The sequence below is a fragment of the Synchiropus splendidus genome, chromosome 13 (genome assembly GCF_027744825.2).
Source record: "Synchiropus splendidus isolate RoL2022-P1 chromosome 13, RoL_Sspl_1.0, whole genome shotgun sequence".
In the NCBI taxonomy this organism is placed as follows: Eukaryota; Metazoa; Chordata; class Actinopteri; order Syngnathiformes; family Callionymidae; genus Synchiropus; species Synchiropus splendidus.
The window spans coordinates 17,932,247-17,953,101 of NC_071346.1; the positions used below are offsets into that span (position 1 = coordinate 17,932,247).

General features: G+C 45.1%; 1 protein-coding gene across 1 annotated transcript; it reads left to right on the plus strand.

The window, feature by feature from the left end:
• Positions 1 to 1,593: 1,593 nt before the first annotated feature.
• On the plus strand, positions 1,594 to 3,201 carry LOC128769859 (gastrotropin-like). Its single transcript, XM_053883899.1, has 4 exons — positions 1,594 to 1,703; positions 1,774 to 1,949; positions 2,021 to 2,110; positions 3,087 to 3,201. Exons 1-4 carry the CDS (start codon positions 1,637 to 1,639, stop codon positions 3,135 to 3,137), a joined length of 384 nt encoding a protein of 127 aa, XP_053739874.1. The 5' UTR covers positions 1,594 to 1,636; the 3' UTR covers positions 3,138 to 3,201.
• The last annotated feature ends 17,654 nt before the right edge of the window (positions 3,202 to 20,855 follow it).

Below are 20,855 nucleotides of genomic sequence, written 5' to 3' on the forward strand. Positions count from 1 at the left end.
TGAATGTGAGGCAAATACCACAGGATTTTTCTGAAAGGTGGCCAAAGTTGGTTGTCCTGGAAGTGATCGGAAACTCTGAGTTTTTGCTTTCATGAAGCAGGATCAGCGACCCCTGTGTCAGTTACAGAGGCAACACATGCCATAAATCAAACCTGCTTGTGAACAAATCCTGTGTTTGCACTGTTGAAGTCCAAATACTGTGCAGAAAGTTCTGTCGGAAGAGAATCAGAATGAGTATCATAAAAAGCTTCATTGACAATGTCACGATCTCACAAACTAGAAAAGTGCTTTGGTCCATCGTGCAACAATGATCATCACCAACCCATTGGATGTTATCTCATTCGCTAGTGGCTTCACTGTCACTGTGACTTTGAGAAAACATTGTTTTAAAACTCTACAAACAGTGGAATATAAAAGGTGCAAATGGTCATATTAGATTGTTGCTGGTCAACGGCACTCAGTCCCACTGTAGTGTTCAAGTCAGATTCATCACACCTGCTGTAATAAATGTGTACAATGACGATCAGTTGTATTCACTTCTATGAGGGCTGCATAATGAGCACACTTGCTTCCCCACGATAGGTGCATCTACATTTTGACTCACAGCACTGGAACTGATAACAGGCTCAACACATCCTCACTACCATGGCGTCATATATTGACATTGATAAAGTTGTCTGATACATTCTACACTGACAAATAAAGGCAGCCTTCAGGATCGCATTTTGACACATTGCAGCGCAACACGTGAAAAAAGAAAAAAGGTTGGGGTAATGGTAAGCTATGGGATGGCATTCCATTCATTCTATGTTAAATAACATGTCAAATTGCTATTCAAAAGCTCATCAAACAGCTGTGTGTTTAGTCACGGCGACTTTCAGTCAAAAAGGACAGCCACATAAGGGTTATAAATAGCAACTGACGGCCAGTCTCCTTTAGTGAAGAGAGTTTCAGCACATCTCCCCGTGATGCTCCCCACGCTCTTGCATCCTGCAGCTCCACATTCCTGCACCTATGTCTGCAGTAATGGAGAAGTACCTTAAATCTCATTGTTCTATAATCCAAACATAAAATACAAAAGAAAAAGTTTTCTGCAAATCCAGTGCCTCTGAAAAACAATCAGTTTCAGGGTGAAATCACTGATGGCCAGTTTATTTTAATGAATGGAGACATCACAATTCAGTTCATTCGCTTTAGTTTTTTATCTGTATTTTTTTGAAATCACACTCAAGTCACTTCCAAATATCACATATATTCTGCAGTAGACAGTCTCTCTCTGCACACTGCACACCGTCATACTGTATCTACACAATGACAGTAACTTAGCAGTCAGCAGTAAATGTCAAAGGTGGTAAACGCTGTCAAGAACAAGTTCACTGACCTGAAGGTTAAGTTGGTCCGGTTGTTAGTCAGTACTTACTCACTGCTTGGAAAGCCATAAATGGCTGGCCTAAAGGTTATTGCCCCGTAAACTCTACTGCAATCACTTCTTGGCCTGAAAACGACTCATGGCTCATGACATGCAAATGATGGCAGAACTCTGGGTATATAACACAGACACATCTGAGCTCAGTACTGTGTTCTCCACTCAACTTGCCTCAGCACCTCTAACCACACCAACAGCTCCTTAAACACCATGGCCTTTGCTGGAAGATGGGAGACTGAAACCCAGGAAGGATATGATGACTTCTGCAAGCTTCTTGGTAAATCTGTTGATACGGTAATGATTTCATGTTGAATGGTTCTACTTATTTCCCCAATTCTTTGCTTCAGGTATTCCAGATGACATCATCGAAAAGGGTCGTGACTACAAGTTGATCACGGAGGTAACCCAAGACGGCAATGACTTCTCATGGACCCAGGTCTACCCCACAAATGCCAAGGTTACCAACAAGTTCACTGTTGGCAAAGAGTGTGACATGGAGACCATTGGAGGAAAGAAATTCAAGGTAAACTGAAATTTGCACGAGTGTTAATTGACACTACTGACTGTCAAAAGCTAAAAATAATGCTCTTTTAGGCCACCGTGTTTATGGAGGGAGGCAAGTTAAGTGTGACTTTCCCCAACTACCACCACACCTCTGAAGTCTGTGGAGCAAAACTCATTGAGGTAAACATGATTCATGAAGATAATCAGATACTGGCAGTGATACAGAGTCGGTACATGATACTAGTGCTGATGCTTATGGCAACTTTATATATGTAGGTATCTCTGCTCCATTTTCAGAGATACTCAAACAGATGAAACATCTCAAATGCTTACCAAGTTAGGGGACCATTTTCTGATGATTGTGTTGAACAGATTGTTGCTGGATGTTTTTGATTTTTTGTTTATTCATTCATTGACACACATACAATATATATATATATATATATATATATATATATATATATATATATATATATATATATATATATATATATATATATATATATATATAAAATAGTGGGCAAAATCAAATCAAGGGTGATTTTTAATAATGGTGAAATAAATGCTGAGACAGCTGTTCCATGTGTGAGATGTCAGCAGACCCGAGAACAGAGAAAAGATTTACTCTACTGTGTATTATCAGTGTCAGAGCGGACTCAATACATTTATATTAGTATCTAATCACAGACTATGGACTCATATCATATATCATATATGGACTAATGTATGTGTGTCAGCAGCTGTGTCTGTGTGATGAGGCAACGCTGTAGTATGTGCTCTGCGGAATTTAAATGACATCACAGCGATCAATGACAAATAATACACGAAATCCATGACACCAGTCCAGTTTAGGTCATAACATTATGAAACACTGACCTAAGTTCAAATAGTGTTGATCATGTGTCTGATGATGATGATCCAAGTGTGATGTGTTTCTTCTTCTGTCATAAACAAAACCAAGGAGGGAGTTAATATATATTTTTAAAATTTCTAGCTAAACATTTTAGCCTTATTTTTGTCAATGATGTCGTCTGTTTTTGCCATGGGAAAAAGGGTTGTTGAAAAGCATATTTCATCTTGATTCGTCTGACGAAATTAACACTGTCAGAACAACATTGCTTTAAAAGCATCTTCCTTTCGCTTCTTCTCTTTGCAGACCTCCAAGGCTGGAGCTGTTGTTTTGAAAAGAACCAGCAAAAAGCTCTAAGTGCTGACTGATCACCAACCTCTCCAGCAGTTACAAAAGAAACCTCAGAAGAGCAGAAACCATCATGAATAAAAATAAATAAACATATTTTCAAGGCTACATTATTATTGTGTTGACAACTTCGGCTCTTGGTCTCTGCAATGTCTCTCTCAATAGGGGCATTTATAAGTACACTAAATTATAGATTAATTTAAACAACTGATTTGAGGGCACAAATATACAGACACTTCCATATCTAATAGTGAATAAATGGGGAACATAATAGTATTAATGTAAGTAAGTCACATTGTTGGTCTCTCGCACAAACACTCACCCAAAATAATGTTAAACCGAAAAGATTGCAAAAACAAAGTACACCACATCCAAAAATGACACTGTTGCAAATTCCATAAATGCAGCATGTAAATATAATATGCATGTAAATGCTCTCTCAAAGACTGAAGAAGAATCAGGTGCACTGGTCACTTACACTTTGAAGACCTTCGCTGTGTGCATCGTGTGCGTTTGTCGGCTCTAGTACAGGCCGGGATGTGGATTTGATCCCGCCCAGTGCTGGGATGTTCTCTCGGTGGGTGTTTTCGAGCTGATGCGGAGCCAGAGGGCTTTCACCGACCAGCTGTTTGGTTGCATAGATTTTGTCCTTTTTTCAGGAATTGCTGGACAATGGTCGTGCAACTTCGACCTGTTTGCAGCCGACATCACTACAGCTCATCAAGGTTTTTGCGGTTTTGGGTGAGGTGTCATCCAATTATTAAACTGTTGGTCCTTGATGTTCAGTGTACCGCGTCTCCAGTCAGGAGTCTGATTCCGAGGTGGAGTTTGCAAGTGATTCTTGAGGGGTTGGGATAACCTCTGTTTAAACCTCTAACTGCTTTTACACTGGACATTATTTTTCTGAACACAGTTCTCTTAGCTTTGACATCGACTTGACAGTTTTGTCAGTCAGTCAAAGTGTATGTCACCTGGAGAGGACTGGACGTCAGTGAGGCTTCATCCAAATCCTGCTTTTAGATCGTAGGTTATTGCATCTTCTTATCGCTCTCATATTGTGATGCCCCCCCCTTGGTGGCCCACACTGTCCTGTCTGGATGTGGTTTTTCCTCCTTGCAATGTTGAACTCTGTTTTCTATGGTTTGGCCATGTTGGGAAGATAAGTTTCCTCCTAAGACCGTTACTGCATGTTTTAACCAATAGCGGAGGCCGTTAGAGCACTATGAGATAGAAATACTGGTTACTTAACTTAACTGCAGTTTTATGAATATGTGCGTAGCCCTCCAGCTGGCTGTCCAGCAGGCCTGTCTTCTATTGAACTCCAAAAGGAGCAGAATAGCAGGAGCAGGGGTGATTTACAGGTGGTGGGAGGTGCCTTTCTGGATGGACAGCCAATCAGTCGAGGTTTAAACTATTTCCCCTGATCACCATTATCACCGCTCAAATTGCCACTGCAAAATAATGGTGGAGAGCAATAAGGGACTGATCATACATCTAGTACACTGATAGAGGATAGTAGATCTTCCTGCTTAATGCACTGCAATTGTTTTAAGCAAGCTAAATTAGCGAAGCTGACTGATTTTTTTATTTTTTTTACAGAAGCCCTCTGGTGTAGGGTGGAAAGAAATGAAAACAAGGGTACGAATTGCATATGGCGCGACGGAGTGACCTCAAAGAGCATCATGATCAGCCAGTCGGCAAGCTGTGCCAGGTAACAGTGGTTGACATTGCTTGTGTAGTCAGGGATGGAATATCTGCCAATAAACTCTGAAAAACATCACCCAGTTAGCTAGCATAAGTCAATGACCCTGGTCCCCCACTCTGGAAAAGTGGAGGAGGACACTGCGTCAATTAAACGGTGATTAGCCACATCCACCAGTAAACTACTGGCACACAGAAAATCTGCACCAATAATGGGAACAGTAATGGAAGCTGCCATGAAGTCAAAACAAACTGAATTGAAACAAGCAGATACAGACCTGGTGCTAAAGGTCTCCATGGAGTATCCATTAGCAGTGTTCAATGATGGGCCGCATACCCACGCCGATAAATCTGAATCATTCAGGGGCAGGAGGCTTTTCTGCGACCCCACCAAGAACCGCCTTCTGACCGTCAGTCTTTCACAAACACAGCTCTCCTCTATTGCCAGCGCCCACAGCTGCAACTGAGCACTGGTTCTGTCGTTTCCCAGCCTCTTGAATGCACAAGGGAGACACACCGGCGAGCCTTGTTGCAAATGGATGAAGCAAAGGTCTCCACGCCATTGAGGGGAGATACCAACCGCCATTGACAAATCTGCTGCTTGCGTAGACATCTGATGGAAATCCGCCGTCACACTCTGTACTGACACACATCTGGAAGTCAGCAGGATCCGGTCCGCATCCTCAGCCAAACTGTGGAAAACGCCAGCAGCAAGGCAGTGGCAGTTGCCACATGAAGAGATGCAGAAACAGGACACCTCAGTCTTCCGAACCGAGTAATGACACCACTTCGTCCATCAGGTCCATGGCGGTACTGTCACCCAAACCCTGAAGCGACAGCAGCCTATCTGCTCTCTCCGCTGCTGACAAGCTGCAGCGCTGGAGGAGGAGCTGCTTCAGAACAGCATACTTCCCATGAAGCGGTGGAGCTCACAACAGTTGCATTACCTGGCGTATGGACTACTGGTCCAGAGTCGTGACCGCCAAATAGTACATTGAATCATCTGTGATAATTCCTCATCGGTGGAAAAGCGCCCCAATGTGCTCGAACCATGGAGCAGGATCGCTCTGTCAAAACGAAGTTGGCTGGTTGAACCTGTAAATCCTTTGCTAGTCTACGTCTTGGGGTGCAAGTACACAAGTGGCATTGTCGATAGCTGAGGTGTTTATTAACACCCAAACACACAGTATTATTGACCTTCCACATTTGGTTTACCAATCCATGCACATAGTTTATGAATCTGTGCATATGGTATAAAGGCTATAAACAAGTCACAAGATACAGTTCTCGGCTTCAAATGGTCAAAGAAGGTAAGCTAGCTGACAAAATAACATTCTGCCAAAGATTTAGGAGAATGTTCAACAATTTTGGACACTTGCTAATTATGAACTATGTAATGCAAGAAAGTGACAGGCTATTAGCTGTAAACATTATTTAGGGATGGAATGTTATTCAGCCATGCAGCATAAACAAATGGACATTCAGCTTTGGTGGGAGGAGTTGCTGAAAATCAGGCATGGATAGCGATGTGTGACACGGTGTCGTAATCAAACAGAATTTCTAGCAGACGTGAATTATTATTTTGCTTGAAAAGACCATGTAATAGTGTGTTTCCGAAGCACAAAAATGTTCCACAAGATGGAATGAAACTCACTGGATAGACGGCGCACTGCTGCGAGGTTTTTGCGGCACAGGTCTGTGAATTCTACTGGGGCTCTTCCATTAATGGTTAATCAGGTTGCTAGACTCTTTGGCTGGAGATTATCATCCATCTCTCATTATTGTCACATTATAATGCTGCTCACCCTCATCGTGCGCCAAGGCAGATGTGAAAACCTGAACGTTGCAAGAGAGGAAAAGGAAAATGCTGCCTTCCAGTTCAGCTTTGGTCAGATCATGTGACTTGCCAGGGAATATTTGAATATTTCACTGTAATAATATTGATGAATGCTGCGAAGTAGTCACTTTTTTATCTGTTACTGTGTTATTACAGATCTTACTGTAATAGAACAGGCGTTTTTGACTGCTAAATGCTGAAAAAATATCGGGATATTACAAGGGAAGTTAATTACAACAAGTTACTGAAAAGTAATACTATAAATTATTGTAAAATACTGGTAACTTATTGCTGTGCAGAAGATCAAGACTGGCTGAGGGTCTTCACATTGTCATTTGAATTATCTACAATACAAATATGAATCAGATTTAGTAGTTGTTTTTATTGGTTAGATTTGTGAATACATACATAGAATAAATAGCTACAGTAAATATAGGGATTAGAAATATAGAATACAAAATTCACATACATATGAATCCACGTTGAGGATATTTATTTCGAATTAGCCAGATGTCATTGCATTGAATTTTAGCACAATTGATAATAAACACCACTTGACTTTTGTTACTATTATTATTATTTTCGAGCTGACATAAACCACAGAAATGTTGTCCACAGTAATGCAGTCCTCATTGATGTAGCATAAGGATTCATCAAGGGCATGTCCATACGGTATCCTACGAAATGGCGTCCTCGAGAGCTCCTTTACACTATTTACTGTTCACACTTGGTGCAGCCATTTTGGATTACTCTACCTTGATGGTGTTGACATTCCCATTGCCATCATGTTCGAATCAAAACAACAGCTGATTGAAATTTGGATCATTTGGACCCTTCATTTATTTTTTTTGTAGGCACAGTCTCATTAAAGAACTGGACTCTTGACCCACGTCCCCCCAGGGAAGATCCTTCAAAACAGACCTACATTGTTCACTTCAGGTTTGACTATGATTCTGTGTGCATTGAATGAGTATAAATGTATGAGTTATTTTATTTGATGAGTTATTTGAGTTATTATTTTTGCATTTTTTTTTTGCGGCCTCACAGAAAAAAGCAAAATCAAAAGCAATGTGCAAAATGTCAACAAATTGAGTTGCTCCCTGCTTTGTTTTATTGCATAGATGAATTATACCATGCAAGCACCTTGGTTCTGTTAAAATAGGTGAATGACTCTTGAACGAGCAGTTGTGGTGCACTGATAACTGTTTATTCCGAAAAGGAGAAGCCTCACCTGGTCAACTCCTGAAAGTGGACAGTCACAGCAACACGGAAGCAGTTGGTGATGGGTCTCCTGTTGCCAAATATCTGCTAAATATACAACATACACAGGATATGTAAACATATATATGTTGGTGATACTTTAACAAAGTATATATCAACCATACAACAGTACATCAACTCACAGGATAAATAATTTGATCACAATGCATTTAACTGTTGGATTAATTGTTTACCACAAAGTGGCGCTCACTGACAGGACTCAAAGGAAATACAAATATTGTTTCAAATACTCTTGTTTCCGTGAACAAATTGTTGACGATGACAGATTATGTATCTCTAAAAATTACTTCAGGCATACAGCAGATACGACCGCAAACTTCATGAATTGACGACAGTTCAGAAAGACTTACACAATTCGGTGTACATAACTACACAACAAAATTTATATAAATTATTTATTCAAGTCATATACATTAATTTAAGTTCAAGTTTGATTGAAAATAATAATACATGGAATGACTCCGCCAGAGACGTCTATTTCGCCCTTGCAGCCGCACCTGAGGCGGACACTGAACAGTCCTTCTCCCTCGACCTCATTGATGTGTATGTGCCGTATTTAACTGTGTGATTCAACCTTAAGTGTTTCACCGTGTTTGCTGTGTTGTCACAACATCTTATTGTTTTTCGACAGACGTCACTCACAGCATCTTAGTTGTTTGTGGCGCTGAAGTAGCTCCACACATGGCTCTACTCACGGTCGGCCAATCAGCAGCACTGAGAGCAATCGAGTCTTGGCTGTGACTAGCCTGGAACGGTATTTCAGGATCGATTCGCATATGTTGTGGGTTAGAAAATCCCCTGTTTAGTTTAAAAAAAAAAACATTCACCACCTATTTTTCGAAGTAACACCATATGGTTTCTGTTTTGTTAGAAAAAGTTGGATTATTATTAATCCAGGAGTTGGTGCACATGCGCCGTGAGGCACATGAGTGGCATGCGCAGCTCAGTAAACAACTGAGCCGAACGAAACTGACTTGTGTCGCTCTATGTCATATGTGCTTCGCCCTCTAACGGCCTTCGCTACTGGTTAATCCACATCGAGGCATTGGCCTCGGCCTGAGACTTCGATTGATTGGCTCTCCGCCCAGGAAGGCCCTCCCTCTAGTGTATAAGACCCCTCATCTTCAGCTGCTCATCCAGTTTTTCCACTCAGCCTGGGACTTGCCACAACCCTCCGGTTACGCTACGAGATGTCTCGTACGTGCAAGTCCTGTAGTTTTTTTTTGGAAGCTGTAGACCAGCACGACGCCTGTTTCCTGGGCTCAGCTCATCTTCAATACCTGGACTCTTGTCTGGCCTTGCCTGAGCAATTTCGCTGCATGTGGGCAAACTTCAAATCGTGGGACAGTGCGGCTCCTCAGAGTCCCGCTTCCCCGATGGCCAGTCCCGTCCTCCCGCGCCGGTGCCACCCCCGAGGGGGCTGATTTGGGCCGACGCAACTGAAGAGGACGACCACCGGTTCTATGAAACAGAGGTAGGTCTCAACGTCTTCCATGAGGATGATGATGAGACCATGCGCTCTGTTTTAGAGGATCCCAGCGAGCCGACACCAGCGGAGCCGTTCCCCAGGGTCTACCCGCTGGACGAGATGCCGCACTTGTTCGGGATGGCCGGGAAGACTCTAAATATAGAGCTTCCCCCCCGCCGACGAGCCCCAGATGGAAGATTTCTCTACCATGGTTGCCAAGGCACAGAGGAAGGTCCCCAGACCTGTCTTTACCCGCCCCAAGATGCCACACCTCTGGGCGCATTCGGCAAAAGAGATTCAACAACCGCTAGGACGTTCACCGGATACGCGATGGTGACAGGTATGGACTACTCTCCTAAGGGTTGCCACCCTTAGGTGACACCATGAGCTTCTGCCTGGCCCCTTCCGCTCCACTTTGGTCAGGTCCAAAACAGTGCCCTCCAGACGAGAAGGATCACCTCACAATGCAGCTGCTCGACCAGACCTTCTCGTGTGCATCTACAGAACCTGGCAAACAACATGACCTTCTTAGCAGTGGCCCTGGACAAAGCAATCTTCGAGCAGGAGGGCCCGGTCGAGGAGGGACTGGACCGCACCCAGACGTCGGCAGCTGGTCTCCAAAAGATGTCTCTCGCTGTCTCAATGGATGCCGTGAGGATCCGCTCGCTCTCTCAGATGGCGGCGAGTAATATCTGGCTCTCCACCACGACGCTCAATGAAGCGGATGGACAGACTCTGGTTGTGACACCCATCTCCAACAACACCCTTATTGGCGCCAATGTCTCGGAGCTGATGGAGAGACTGGAGACCAGAAAAACATCGGCACAGCTGAGCCGCAAACCTCCAGGCTCAACGTCGGGCTCTGTCTACTTCGGGCGGCAGACTGAGGGTCTCACTCGCTCGAAGGGAGGTTAGATTCGACGGGTCCCAACCTTCCACATCCTCAGCTCCATGCGCTCAAACTCGGACAGAAGAGGCAACCAGCCCGGACCCAAATGCCAAGCTGCTTCCTCTGCCCAAGCTTTCAATAAACTGTTGAAACGCTATTCCCCGTCCAAGTGTGCTTATGCGTTGTTTGACAGTTTTATTGCGGCTCCCCCCTGCCCTGAGTGCGAGGCTCGGACTGCTAACTCCACTGACGGTTAACTCTGTGTTCCAAGACCTGAGCGAACCCACACACAAGAAGGCGAGGCCAACGCCTGACCTGCTGCTTCCGTCTGAGCATGGAGCGTCTAATAAAGCCATCCAGCGCACACCAGGCGGCCGATTTGCTTCGCATATACCCCAGATCTCTGGATGTAACCCCAGACGTGCTCTGTCAGGGGTCTCGGCACGCCTTCCCGTGATAAGTAAAGGGAAAACTAGACTATCACTTAGCCATCCGTCTCTGCCCGCATCAGATGCTCCCAGTGGAACGACCGTGCGCACGTCGAGCAGCCGTGATGCAAACACCCTGGAGCTCTGGGTGGGACACCGGACGTGTTCCGTTTGGTGTCACTGCGCATGCTTCCCAGAAGAAGCCGACCACAAGTCACATGACTTCTGTAGACAGAAGTAAGCTGACAGTCAACTACTCCCGCAAGCCGGGAGCTCATCAACCCTTTCGCTCACAAAGCTTGCGGAGGGGCTGCCCCTCAACTCAGCTCCAGCTCTAGTGGTCTTTCTTCTAGTGTGGAGAGACCTGTGCGGTCTGCTCTCCCCTTGGATGGACAGGATGCTACACGTAGGATACGCGCCTCAGTTCTGCCGCCGTCCACCCACATTCGATGGGTTGCACAACACAACAGCCCGCTCTTATCAGGAACAGATGTGTCTAGAACAAGAGATCCGCTCCCTTCTGAAGAAGCACGCGAAAGTTCCTCCAGAAGAATGCAAAGCAGGATTTTACTCGGTTTATTTCCTCATTCCGAAGAGATCCGGAGGCCTGAGACCCACCCTGGATCTTCGGAGGCTAAACATTCACATTGTAACACGTCCGTTCAGAATGCTTTCACAACTTCTCAAGTGTATCAGACCAGGGGACACGTCCCAGGTGTCCTAAACCTGGGTGCGGACAGAATGTCCAGAGGAGGCGCTCTCGCGGACGAATGGGGCCTCGGACCAGAGGTGGCAGACGCAATCTGGCAGCATTTCGCGACTCCGGTGGCGGACCTGTTCCCATCCAGGGAGAACGGCAAAGCCCTGCTATGGTTCTCTCTGAGGGCATCGGACAGACCGACGCTCGGAGTGGACGCACTGGCCGCAGGGGCTTCTCTATGGGTTTCCCCGACTCAGGTTAATGATGCCTTTTTTGCAGCTAATCAGGGAACACAAACTCTCAATTGTGATGGTGGCGCCGCACAGCCCGAACACGAGGTGGTTTCCGGGCTTGTTCAGTTTGGCGATGGGACCTCCATGGCCAATCCCGGACATTCCCGGAGCACTGACTCAGGCCAGAGGAGTGTGTCAAGCCCGCCCAGTGATAGGACGTCCTCTCAAGGTTTGGATGTTGAAAGGTTGAGACGGCTTAACATGGGACTGTCAGATTCAGTTGTTTCAACAGTGCAGAGTGCCCGAGCACCCGCCACCAACAGGGCCTATGTCACCAGGTGGCGCGTCTTTGCAGGTGGTGTGGATCCAAAGGTCTCACACCATCCAGTTGTTCTGCCTCTGGTGTGCTTTCTTTTCTCCAGGAGTTGCTGGATAAAGGGCAAGCAGCCTCCACGTTGAATGTGTTTGCAGCAGCCATCTCCATGGGACACCAAGGCCTGGGTCGTTTCTCTGTGAGAAGTCACCCAATTATCAAGAGATCTCTGCTTGTTGTCAGACGGATCTGGCCTACTATAAGGAGCCTAACTCCGAGATGGAGTCTGCAGGTGGTCCTAGAAGGCCCCTGGTGGACTCTTTTCTGCAGGACCTGACCCTGAAGACGGTACTGCTCTTAGCTTTGGCTACAGGTAAACGGCTGAGTGATTTGACAGCATTATCCGTCAACCCTAACTGTATGTCATTCAGTGACGGAAGGGATTCAGTTACCCTTCATACTAATCCCGCATTCAGACCGAAGGTGATCACCTCTGCGAACCGTTCACAGGTGATCATCTTGTGGTCGTTCCATCCTCCCCCTCATCAAAATGAGCAGGAAGCGAAACTGCATTATTTGTGTCCAGTTCGTGCCCTCACAAGTTACGTTGACAGAATCAGGGACTTCAGGCTGTCGGACGGACTGTTCATCTGTTATGGTGGAAGCCAGAAAGGAAGAACGGTTTCTTCCCAGCGGCGATCATACTGGGTGTGCTCAGCCATCAAGAAGGCGTACGAGGCCACAGGAGCTAAAGCACCAGAGGGCCTCAGAGCACTCTCCACGAGGTCCATCTCCACTTCAGCGGCACTGTTTGGCGGAGCTTCCATGGAGGACATCTGCCAGGCGGCATCCTGGTCATCTGCATCAACTTTCGCTCAAGCCTACTTGAGAGACATGGTGAATACCTCAGTTGCTCATTCAGTCCTCTCCAGAGGCGTATCTTCATCCTCGGCCGAGCCGGTAGGGCATCAATCTCCTGGTTCTTGAGGTATGGTCTTGTTTCTTTCTTAGGCCATGCTGGGAGGGAACTAATCCCAGCGGCCTTCACCCTGGTTCTTAACCAGTAGCGAAGGCCATTAGAGGGCAAAGCACATATGACAGAAATCCTGGTTACCTAGTGCAACCGCAGTTCTATGAATATGTGCGGAGCCCTCTATCTGGCTGCCCAGCAGACCTGTCTTCGGCGGCTTAGTTCCAAAGAGGATGAGCAGCTGAAGACAAGGAGTCTTATACACACTAGGCGGTATCTTCCTGGGCGGAGAGCCAATCAATCGAAGTCTCAGGCCGAGGCCAGTCCCTCGATGTGGATTAATCAGTAGGGAAGGCCGTTCCAGTGCTCCGCACATATTCATAGAACTGCGGTTACACTAAGTAACCAGGATTTCTCATGTGCTTCACAGGTAAGCACTAAAAGCGAGGTATAAGTGCTCCTCATTTTGTAAGAAGCCTCAGGAACAGGTTGAGTCAGTTAGGAACTTTACACCTGTTCCAACAAAGGATGTCAACCTATACCGAAGAAGCGTGGGGCACAGCTAATTGGTAAGCGATGCATGGTTTCATGTGCCATTAATGGGGTGCCAATACAGATGCTGTTAGACTCAAGGGCTCAGGTTACTATGGTGGGGAGGGAGTTTGTCAGGAACGCATTGCCAATGTTGAAATTCTGTCACTTAAATCTTTGCTTACAGAACAGCCACTGAAGATATCAGCCGCTAATGGCACAGAGGTTCCCTTTGACGGGTGGGCTATTGTCGAACTCCAAATATGCAGTGAGAACCATGGACATGCTGAAATTCCGGTACCTTTTGATTAGTCGTAATGGTGTTAACTGTGCTATTCTCGGAAGCAACATCATCACTGAGATTCTCAAAGAAAACAGAGCATGGTGATAAGGCCGATGTTACTGCCATACTCAAGGAAGCAATGAGTGTCAGTGAGAGTACAGTTGAATCTTTAAGTACTGCCCTTCAGATGCAAACTTCTGATGAAACACCTCTTCAGTTTAGTGTGCAAGTTGGGAAGAAAGGAGTGATCACCAGCTGGTCAAATCTTTGAGGTTCGGTGTAGAGTCAGAGAATGCCCTGAAGGGGGAACTGTGTTGGTTGAGCCTGCAAAAGAAAACAGCTGTCAGGGTGGGTTAGGTTCTTGATACTTGACCAGGGAAGCGCTTACCACCAGGGTTTTGTTGATGAGGACTCCAGACATGTCACTGCATTTAGTACTCCGTGGGGGTTATACAAGTGGCTCCGTCTTCCGTTTGGTCTGAGCAATGCGCCGGAGGCTTTCCAAAGGTTAATGGAAGGTGTCCTAGATGACTTGTGGGATGAATGCTGTTCACCATATCTAGATGATGTGCTTTGCATTTCCAAGACATTTCATGAACATGTAGAGGACTTAAGGCATGTACTCAGCCGCTTAAGAGAGAATGGAATCAAGTTGCGTCAGAAGAAATGTGAGATGTTCAGAAGACAGGTGAGATGTTGGTCGTCTCGTGACAAGTGAAGGTGTCCAAATTAATCCCAAAGACATAGAAGCAGTTTTGCAACTCAAAAACAGGGAACCAAAGAATGTGGGTGACGTCAGAGCTCTGCTAGGCTTCCTAGGCTATTACAGATCTTTCGTGAAGGACTTTTCCAGAATTGCACGGCCACTGTATAAACTACAAGAGAGTTGAAGTGACACTAGTCAAAGGATTGTTGGAGACAAGTCATTAAAACCCAGAAGACAAAGTAACAAATCTGGCCAACTTCCGTCGAAGACACCTGTCAACTGGACCTCTGAGCACAGTGCTGTTGTAGCTCGTCTGGTAGATGTGTTGACAAATACTCCCATTTTGGCCTATCCTGACTTCAACTTACCTTTTATTCTGAACACAGATGCATGTAGTGAAGGTCTGGGAGCCGTGCTTAACCAAAATCAAGGTGGTAAGCTTCGAGTCATTGCTTATGGGTCCAGAGTGCTCACACCTGCTGAAAATAATTACCACCTGCATTCTGGCAAGCTTGAGTTTCCGGCCTTAAAGTGGGCTATCTGTGACAAGTATAGAGATTATATCTATTATGCTCCAACATTCTCCGTTTACACCAATAATAATCCATTGACGTATGTGCTAAGCTCAGCTAAATTGAATGCAGTTGGCTATCGTTGGGTGGGTGAGTTGGCGGACTTCCACTTTACTATCAAGTACAGACCAGGAAGAAACAACATTGATGCAGACACACTGTGGCGTTGTCCTGTGAAACTTGAAGGACATCTTGGGGAGTATACTGAAATCCTACCCCCAGATTTGATCTCCACCATCTGGCGAGGAAATAAAGCCACTGAGGAAAATGAGGTGCCATGGATGGCAGAACTGCACATATCATCTGGCTGTGATTATGATCCCGTTATCACAAGTCCAACTATCACCTCCAAGGACATCAGAGTTGTCCAGATGGAAGACGCAGCAATCAGTGAAGTGACAATGTTGAAAAAGAGTGGATGGAGTCCTCAAGAGAAAAGTCACCTGGGACAAGAGACGAAAAGACTCGTATGTGAGTGGAAAAAGTTCAAACTTGGCAAAGGCATGCTGTATAGGCTGGCAGGCATTGGAGGTAACTTGTCCTACCAAGCAAGTGGAAATCGTTGGTGCTACATCTGCACGATGACATGGGTCGTGTGGGTAGTGACAAAGTGATCCATCTGGCTAGACAGAGGTTTTAATGGCCATTCATGCAGTGTGACATAGAAAACTTTGTGACTCACCAATGTTCCTGTATGAAGCAGAAGAAACCCACCATACCACAGAGGGTTCCCATGAGTTCAATAACAACCAGTAGTCCATTTTCATTTGCCGTTGGCAGCCAGGTAGCAGCATCAGCTCCTGGCGTTTAGCCCTGATAGCCCTGATCGGCCTGTGCATCTCACTACAGCGCCGCTTGGCATTTTAGCGCTGGCGGGGGATCGTTGCTCCATTCACCGGTGTGAGTCAATCCTTCTGCTGAACTTTCAGCTGGACCGGAGCTGTCAGCCGCGCTGTAGCAGTGCACGTCGGCTCTTTGCATCCTCTCCTTGCTTCCTTTATAGGAGGGCCAGGTGGCTGCATTGCAGTTGGATGGCCGCTCGTCTCAAACCATCCTACGCTGCTGTTTTGTCTCCGGTGTTCGAAGTGAGACACAGTCCCGCTTCTAGGCATTTCTCGCCGGTGCCAGCTCCTGATCCCACGCTACACTCGACAACAGCGACTTAATTTACTGATTTTGTTTCGTTTGCAGTGCAATTTTTTTACGTACATTCGTCCCATTGTTGAGTGATTTGTTTACTTTGGTGTGTGGCTGTGTGTGTGTGTGCGTGTGTGGGGAAGCGCGTGGTGGACGGCGGTGTATACGTGTGTGTGCTCGTGTTGGGTCATGATCGGGTGTGCTGGTTTTACGCCAAGTGACTTTGATTTCTTTTGTTCAGGCTGGTGGGCTGAATCGATTGTGGACCACGGGGCACTGCTGGTACTCGACCCTCCCTTCTCCCTGCAGTTCAGGCAGGATTGGTGGCGGGTTCACTACCGGTGATTAATGTAGGGCCTCCTTCCCCTTTCCCCAGCAGCTGCTGAGGTCCGGTAAGCCCAAATTGTCCTCCAGTCTGTCGTAGTTTTATTGGTTTTCTTATAATGTGAAAAGATTTTAATATTGTTTGGAAAAAATAAATTGTCATTTTGGGGTAACCACGTCTGTCTGTAACTGATCTACATGTCCTTTTATTCCTGGGGTGAGATTCCCCAGGTGGCGTTGTTGAGACCTCTAAATCCACCATTTTTATCTTGCTAGGAGGCTGCCCACGCCGCCACATTTTGCGCCCGCACTCCGCCACACAAGCAAAGGTGGCTTTGAGTATATTTTGGTCATCGTTGATCATTTTACTCGCTTTGCGCAAGTCTATCCGACGAAGAATAAGTCTGGTAAGACAGCAGCTGAGAAGATATTCGGCGATTTCATCCCTCGCTTCGGATATCCTGAAAGGCTCCACCATGACCCGGGTCGAGAATTCAAGAACAGCTTATTCCAGTGACTCCAACAACTATCTGGTATCTCTCATTCCCGAACTACTCCATACCACCCGCAGGGTAACCCTGTTGAGCGTCTAAACAGAACACGCTTGCAAATGCTTCGCAGTCTGCAAGAGGATCGAAAGATTGAATGGAAAGACCACTTCCCGCAGATCGTGCATGCATACAATTTTACGAGGCACGAAGCAACAGGTTATTCCCCATTTTTTCTCCTGTATGGCAGAGCTCCACGATTGCCCATTGACTTGCTTTTTGGCTTGAACACAGGAGGAAATGTTAAATCAAAGGGAATATGCGCAAAAGTGGGCTTCTCGAATGCAGGCAGCTTACAAGATCGCCTCAGAGAACAGCAAGAAATGTTCGGCCCGAGGAAAAAGAAATTACGACCATGATCCTAATGGGATTCCACTCCAGCCAGGAGATCGTGTGCTTGTAAGAAACCTGTCGGAAAGGGGTGGACCTGGCAAACTCCGAAGAGGTCGTTCACAGGGTTGTTGAGACGGTCGGTGATGGGCTGGTATACAGGGTTCAGGCACATGAGTGACACATGCGCAGCTCAGTAAACAACTGAGCTGAGCGAAACCGACTCATGTCCTTCTCATGTGCTTCACAGGTAAGCGGCAAAAGCGAGGTATAAGTGCTCCTCATTTCGTGAAATTGAATGTAAGATGTTTGTGAGTGATTGTATGTCTGTTGAAGGTAAGAGTTTGGCAATGAGAGTCATCAGTTTTCAATATAGAAACGGTCAATATCACGTGGGTAGCGTGTGTGAAGATACAAATTGTTGTATTTGGTGTTTGAATCCTTTTATTTAGCACTGAATTACAGTTTTTACAGTTGAATAACAGTTGTTGGATTATGTTGAACAGCATGTTTTCCTTGTGGAAGAATAAATAGTAAACTGAGCTGAGCGAAACTGACTCGTGTCATTCTCATGTGCTTCACAGATTTTCGGCATTGCATATCGCAGAAATCTATTGTTGCCGACCAGATACCCCTAGATCTGAGGCCGGTAACACATATCACTAGCTGATGATTGAACACCATGGTCAGAGTGACTTAACTCAGAACTCATCGCAGAATTGTTGCAGGAATAACATAAATTTGAACAACATATGTAGAAGTGCAACACTTTTAAGTGTCCTCTCAATAATTCAGCCACCTAAAGCGCTGATATTCAAAAACTGCAAACACTCGACTTCTAAACATAACTCATGCTCCCTCAACCAAATAAGCTCTAATGACAAGAAGCCAAACTCTGAATAACATTCTGATCTTTTTCCAATGCAACAATATATTTAGTTTTTCTGTGATTCCTAAAGCAACAGTGGGTAACATTTAGGCATAAATACATTATTTTCAGATTTTCCGGAGTCAGATTTTCCAGCTCTGTTCAACGCTTGATTGGAGTATGTAACATTCTCTGGGCGAGCCACCTGAGCTGTGTGTTCTGTGAGTGGCATCACGGCCCCAACTCCACCCCCACCGCAACATGGCAGATATGGCAGATGGGCAGAGCGACTTTGGCAGCGAGCTGAGTTCCTTGTTTACATCATGGCGGAAGAATGGAATGACCAGTGTTGGGACTAACACGTTATAGGAATAATGTTATCTTCGGAATATCAGATATTTTTTCATTATTTTTCCATTTTAGCTGTAAAAGACCAGAGAATAATGTAGTGGCGTGGCAAGCTATGTGGAGGCTTGAAAACACTATGCACGTCCAAAAGGAGCAATTCCAATCTGGCGAAACATCTTCAGAAAGTGCACGCGTCGATGGACCAAGCTCGTGGGAAAAGAGCCCGAAGCAGACGCTGCAAAGTTTTGCTCGTCTGATGCCACAGGAGAAGCCACTGCAGTCAAACAGCGGTAGCTTGACTTCAGGACGCCTGTTTCACACCTTTTATCTCAGAAGCAGTTGAACATACTAGTAGCAGCGAGGTATGTTGTAGAAGACATGCTGCCTATCGCAGCTGTGGAGTTGTCACTGCAGTTCATGTTTCCAATTAGTCTTTTGCCGTATTGTTTGTTCCTGCTACTACTAAGTGTTCTGCATAAAGAGTTAATTTTTTGCACTGCTAAAAGTATAGTTTCTAATCTAAATTATTATAATAAATATTCACATCAGATGTTACAATATTGTCATTTGTTCACTTGCACTCACACTGCCATCGCACCTTTATGTCACTAAGTGGCGACTTTGTAATGGGATTGCACTTGAAGTGGGTTAGGGTTTATAGATCATAGATAGTTTTATTTATCTATCAAGTTTAGCAGGCCACACAAATAATGGTAATGGGTCCGATTCTGTCCCAATGTTGCTGGTTCTCGACCCAGCCTTATGACCGTTACTGTTCTAAGATGATTATGTTTGAGCTCCACTATAATATACAGTTTAAAAGAAAAGTTACTTTTGCTAGTAACTAGTTACTACAAAGAAGAAAGAAAGTTACTTTTGAGCGAGGTAACAAGTAACTATAACTAAGTTACTAATTTAAAGTAACTTGCCCAACACTGGGAATGACCAAGCAAGATCCCAGACAAGTGTTAATATAGGATATGCATTTACAGCCTGGCAATAACTGAGAACTACAAAAGGATTTTCATCTGATCCTGAAGTGGCAATGTATCTACTCGACTTGTAAGTCAATTTAGATATACTTTGCTGTAAACAACGGTGGTGCATTGCCACGGCTTAGAGGAGAGCCGATGAGATGAACATGGTGTTTTTCAGCATGTTTTCACAGAAAAATCACGTAAGAAACAGAACGACTGATGTCCATTGCTCGTGGACCAATTCCATGCATTCCAGCAGGACGTGTGAGGGAGAGAGACCCTGATGACGTTGCATCTCACAGATGTATTGCTTATAACTGAAAGATAGTTATAAGCAAGCAGCCGAAATAAAGTTTTATAATCTGGGTCCGTCGGTCTTGGTGTATGTATGACTGCAGACGAGGCACCTGCTTATTGTATTGTCATCTTTTGTGTGCACACAGGTCAGTAATGAGGTGGATGTGTCATGAAACTGGTTTTGAATGTTCGGATATGGATATTGATTTGTGTGAAGATGCTGTTTGAAGCAAGGATTTGTGTTTAATTGTTCGAGCTATGCTCTGGTTTCCTGCACGTGACAAGCGCTGCACTTGTAATTGTGACTAGAACATTTAAGGTTATGATGGTCCAAATATTTCAATTTGTTTCGTTTACCATCCATTGGCAGCCTAATGGCTGATGTCTAACCATACTGGGTATATAGTATTTAATGTAGATGACTTAATGTCTGAATGTTAATTGTAAATACATGTGATTATGTTATTGTGAGTATCTCTGTGGAAGTTAGCCATGAATGTATGTGAAGATTGTGTGGAATTGAATATGTTTGATCTGTGATCATCTCTTAAATAAATCAGACGCCACTTGGACTCCTATTGCACCTGTTGATTGTATTGTCATCTTTCGTCTGCACACAGTATTTGCTACAGTTGAGCACTCTGTCTCTGAGTACTCCTGGAGGTCTGTAGTGCTGTCCTACGTTTTTTGCCTGTTTGAATACATTCCGGTCGGTGATGGCAAAACAGTCCTGGAGTGCCGCAGAGGATGTTACAAATGTGGACAATTGCATGTAATTGCAAGGCAAAAAAGGCACGACAGACACGAAAACATGGATCTGTTGTGAGAGGATTTATCACCCCCAGAGTCTTGGGCTGGTTGAGAGTATAAACAAAAGTTTAAAAGCAAAACTGAGCAAGATCTTTGCCCGCACAAAGCTAAACTGGGCTGACACACTGGCTCTAGCACTAATTAGTTGTCACATGCAATCTCATCAAAGCGCACAT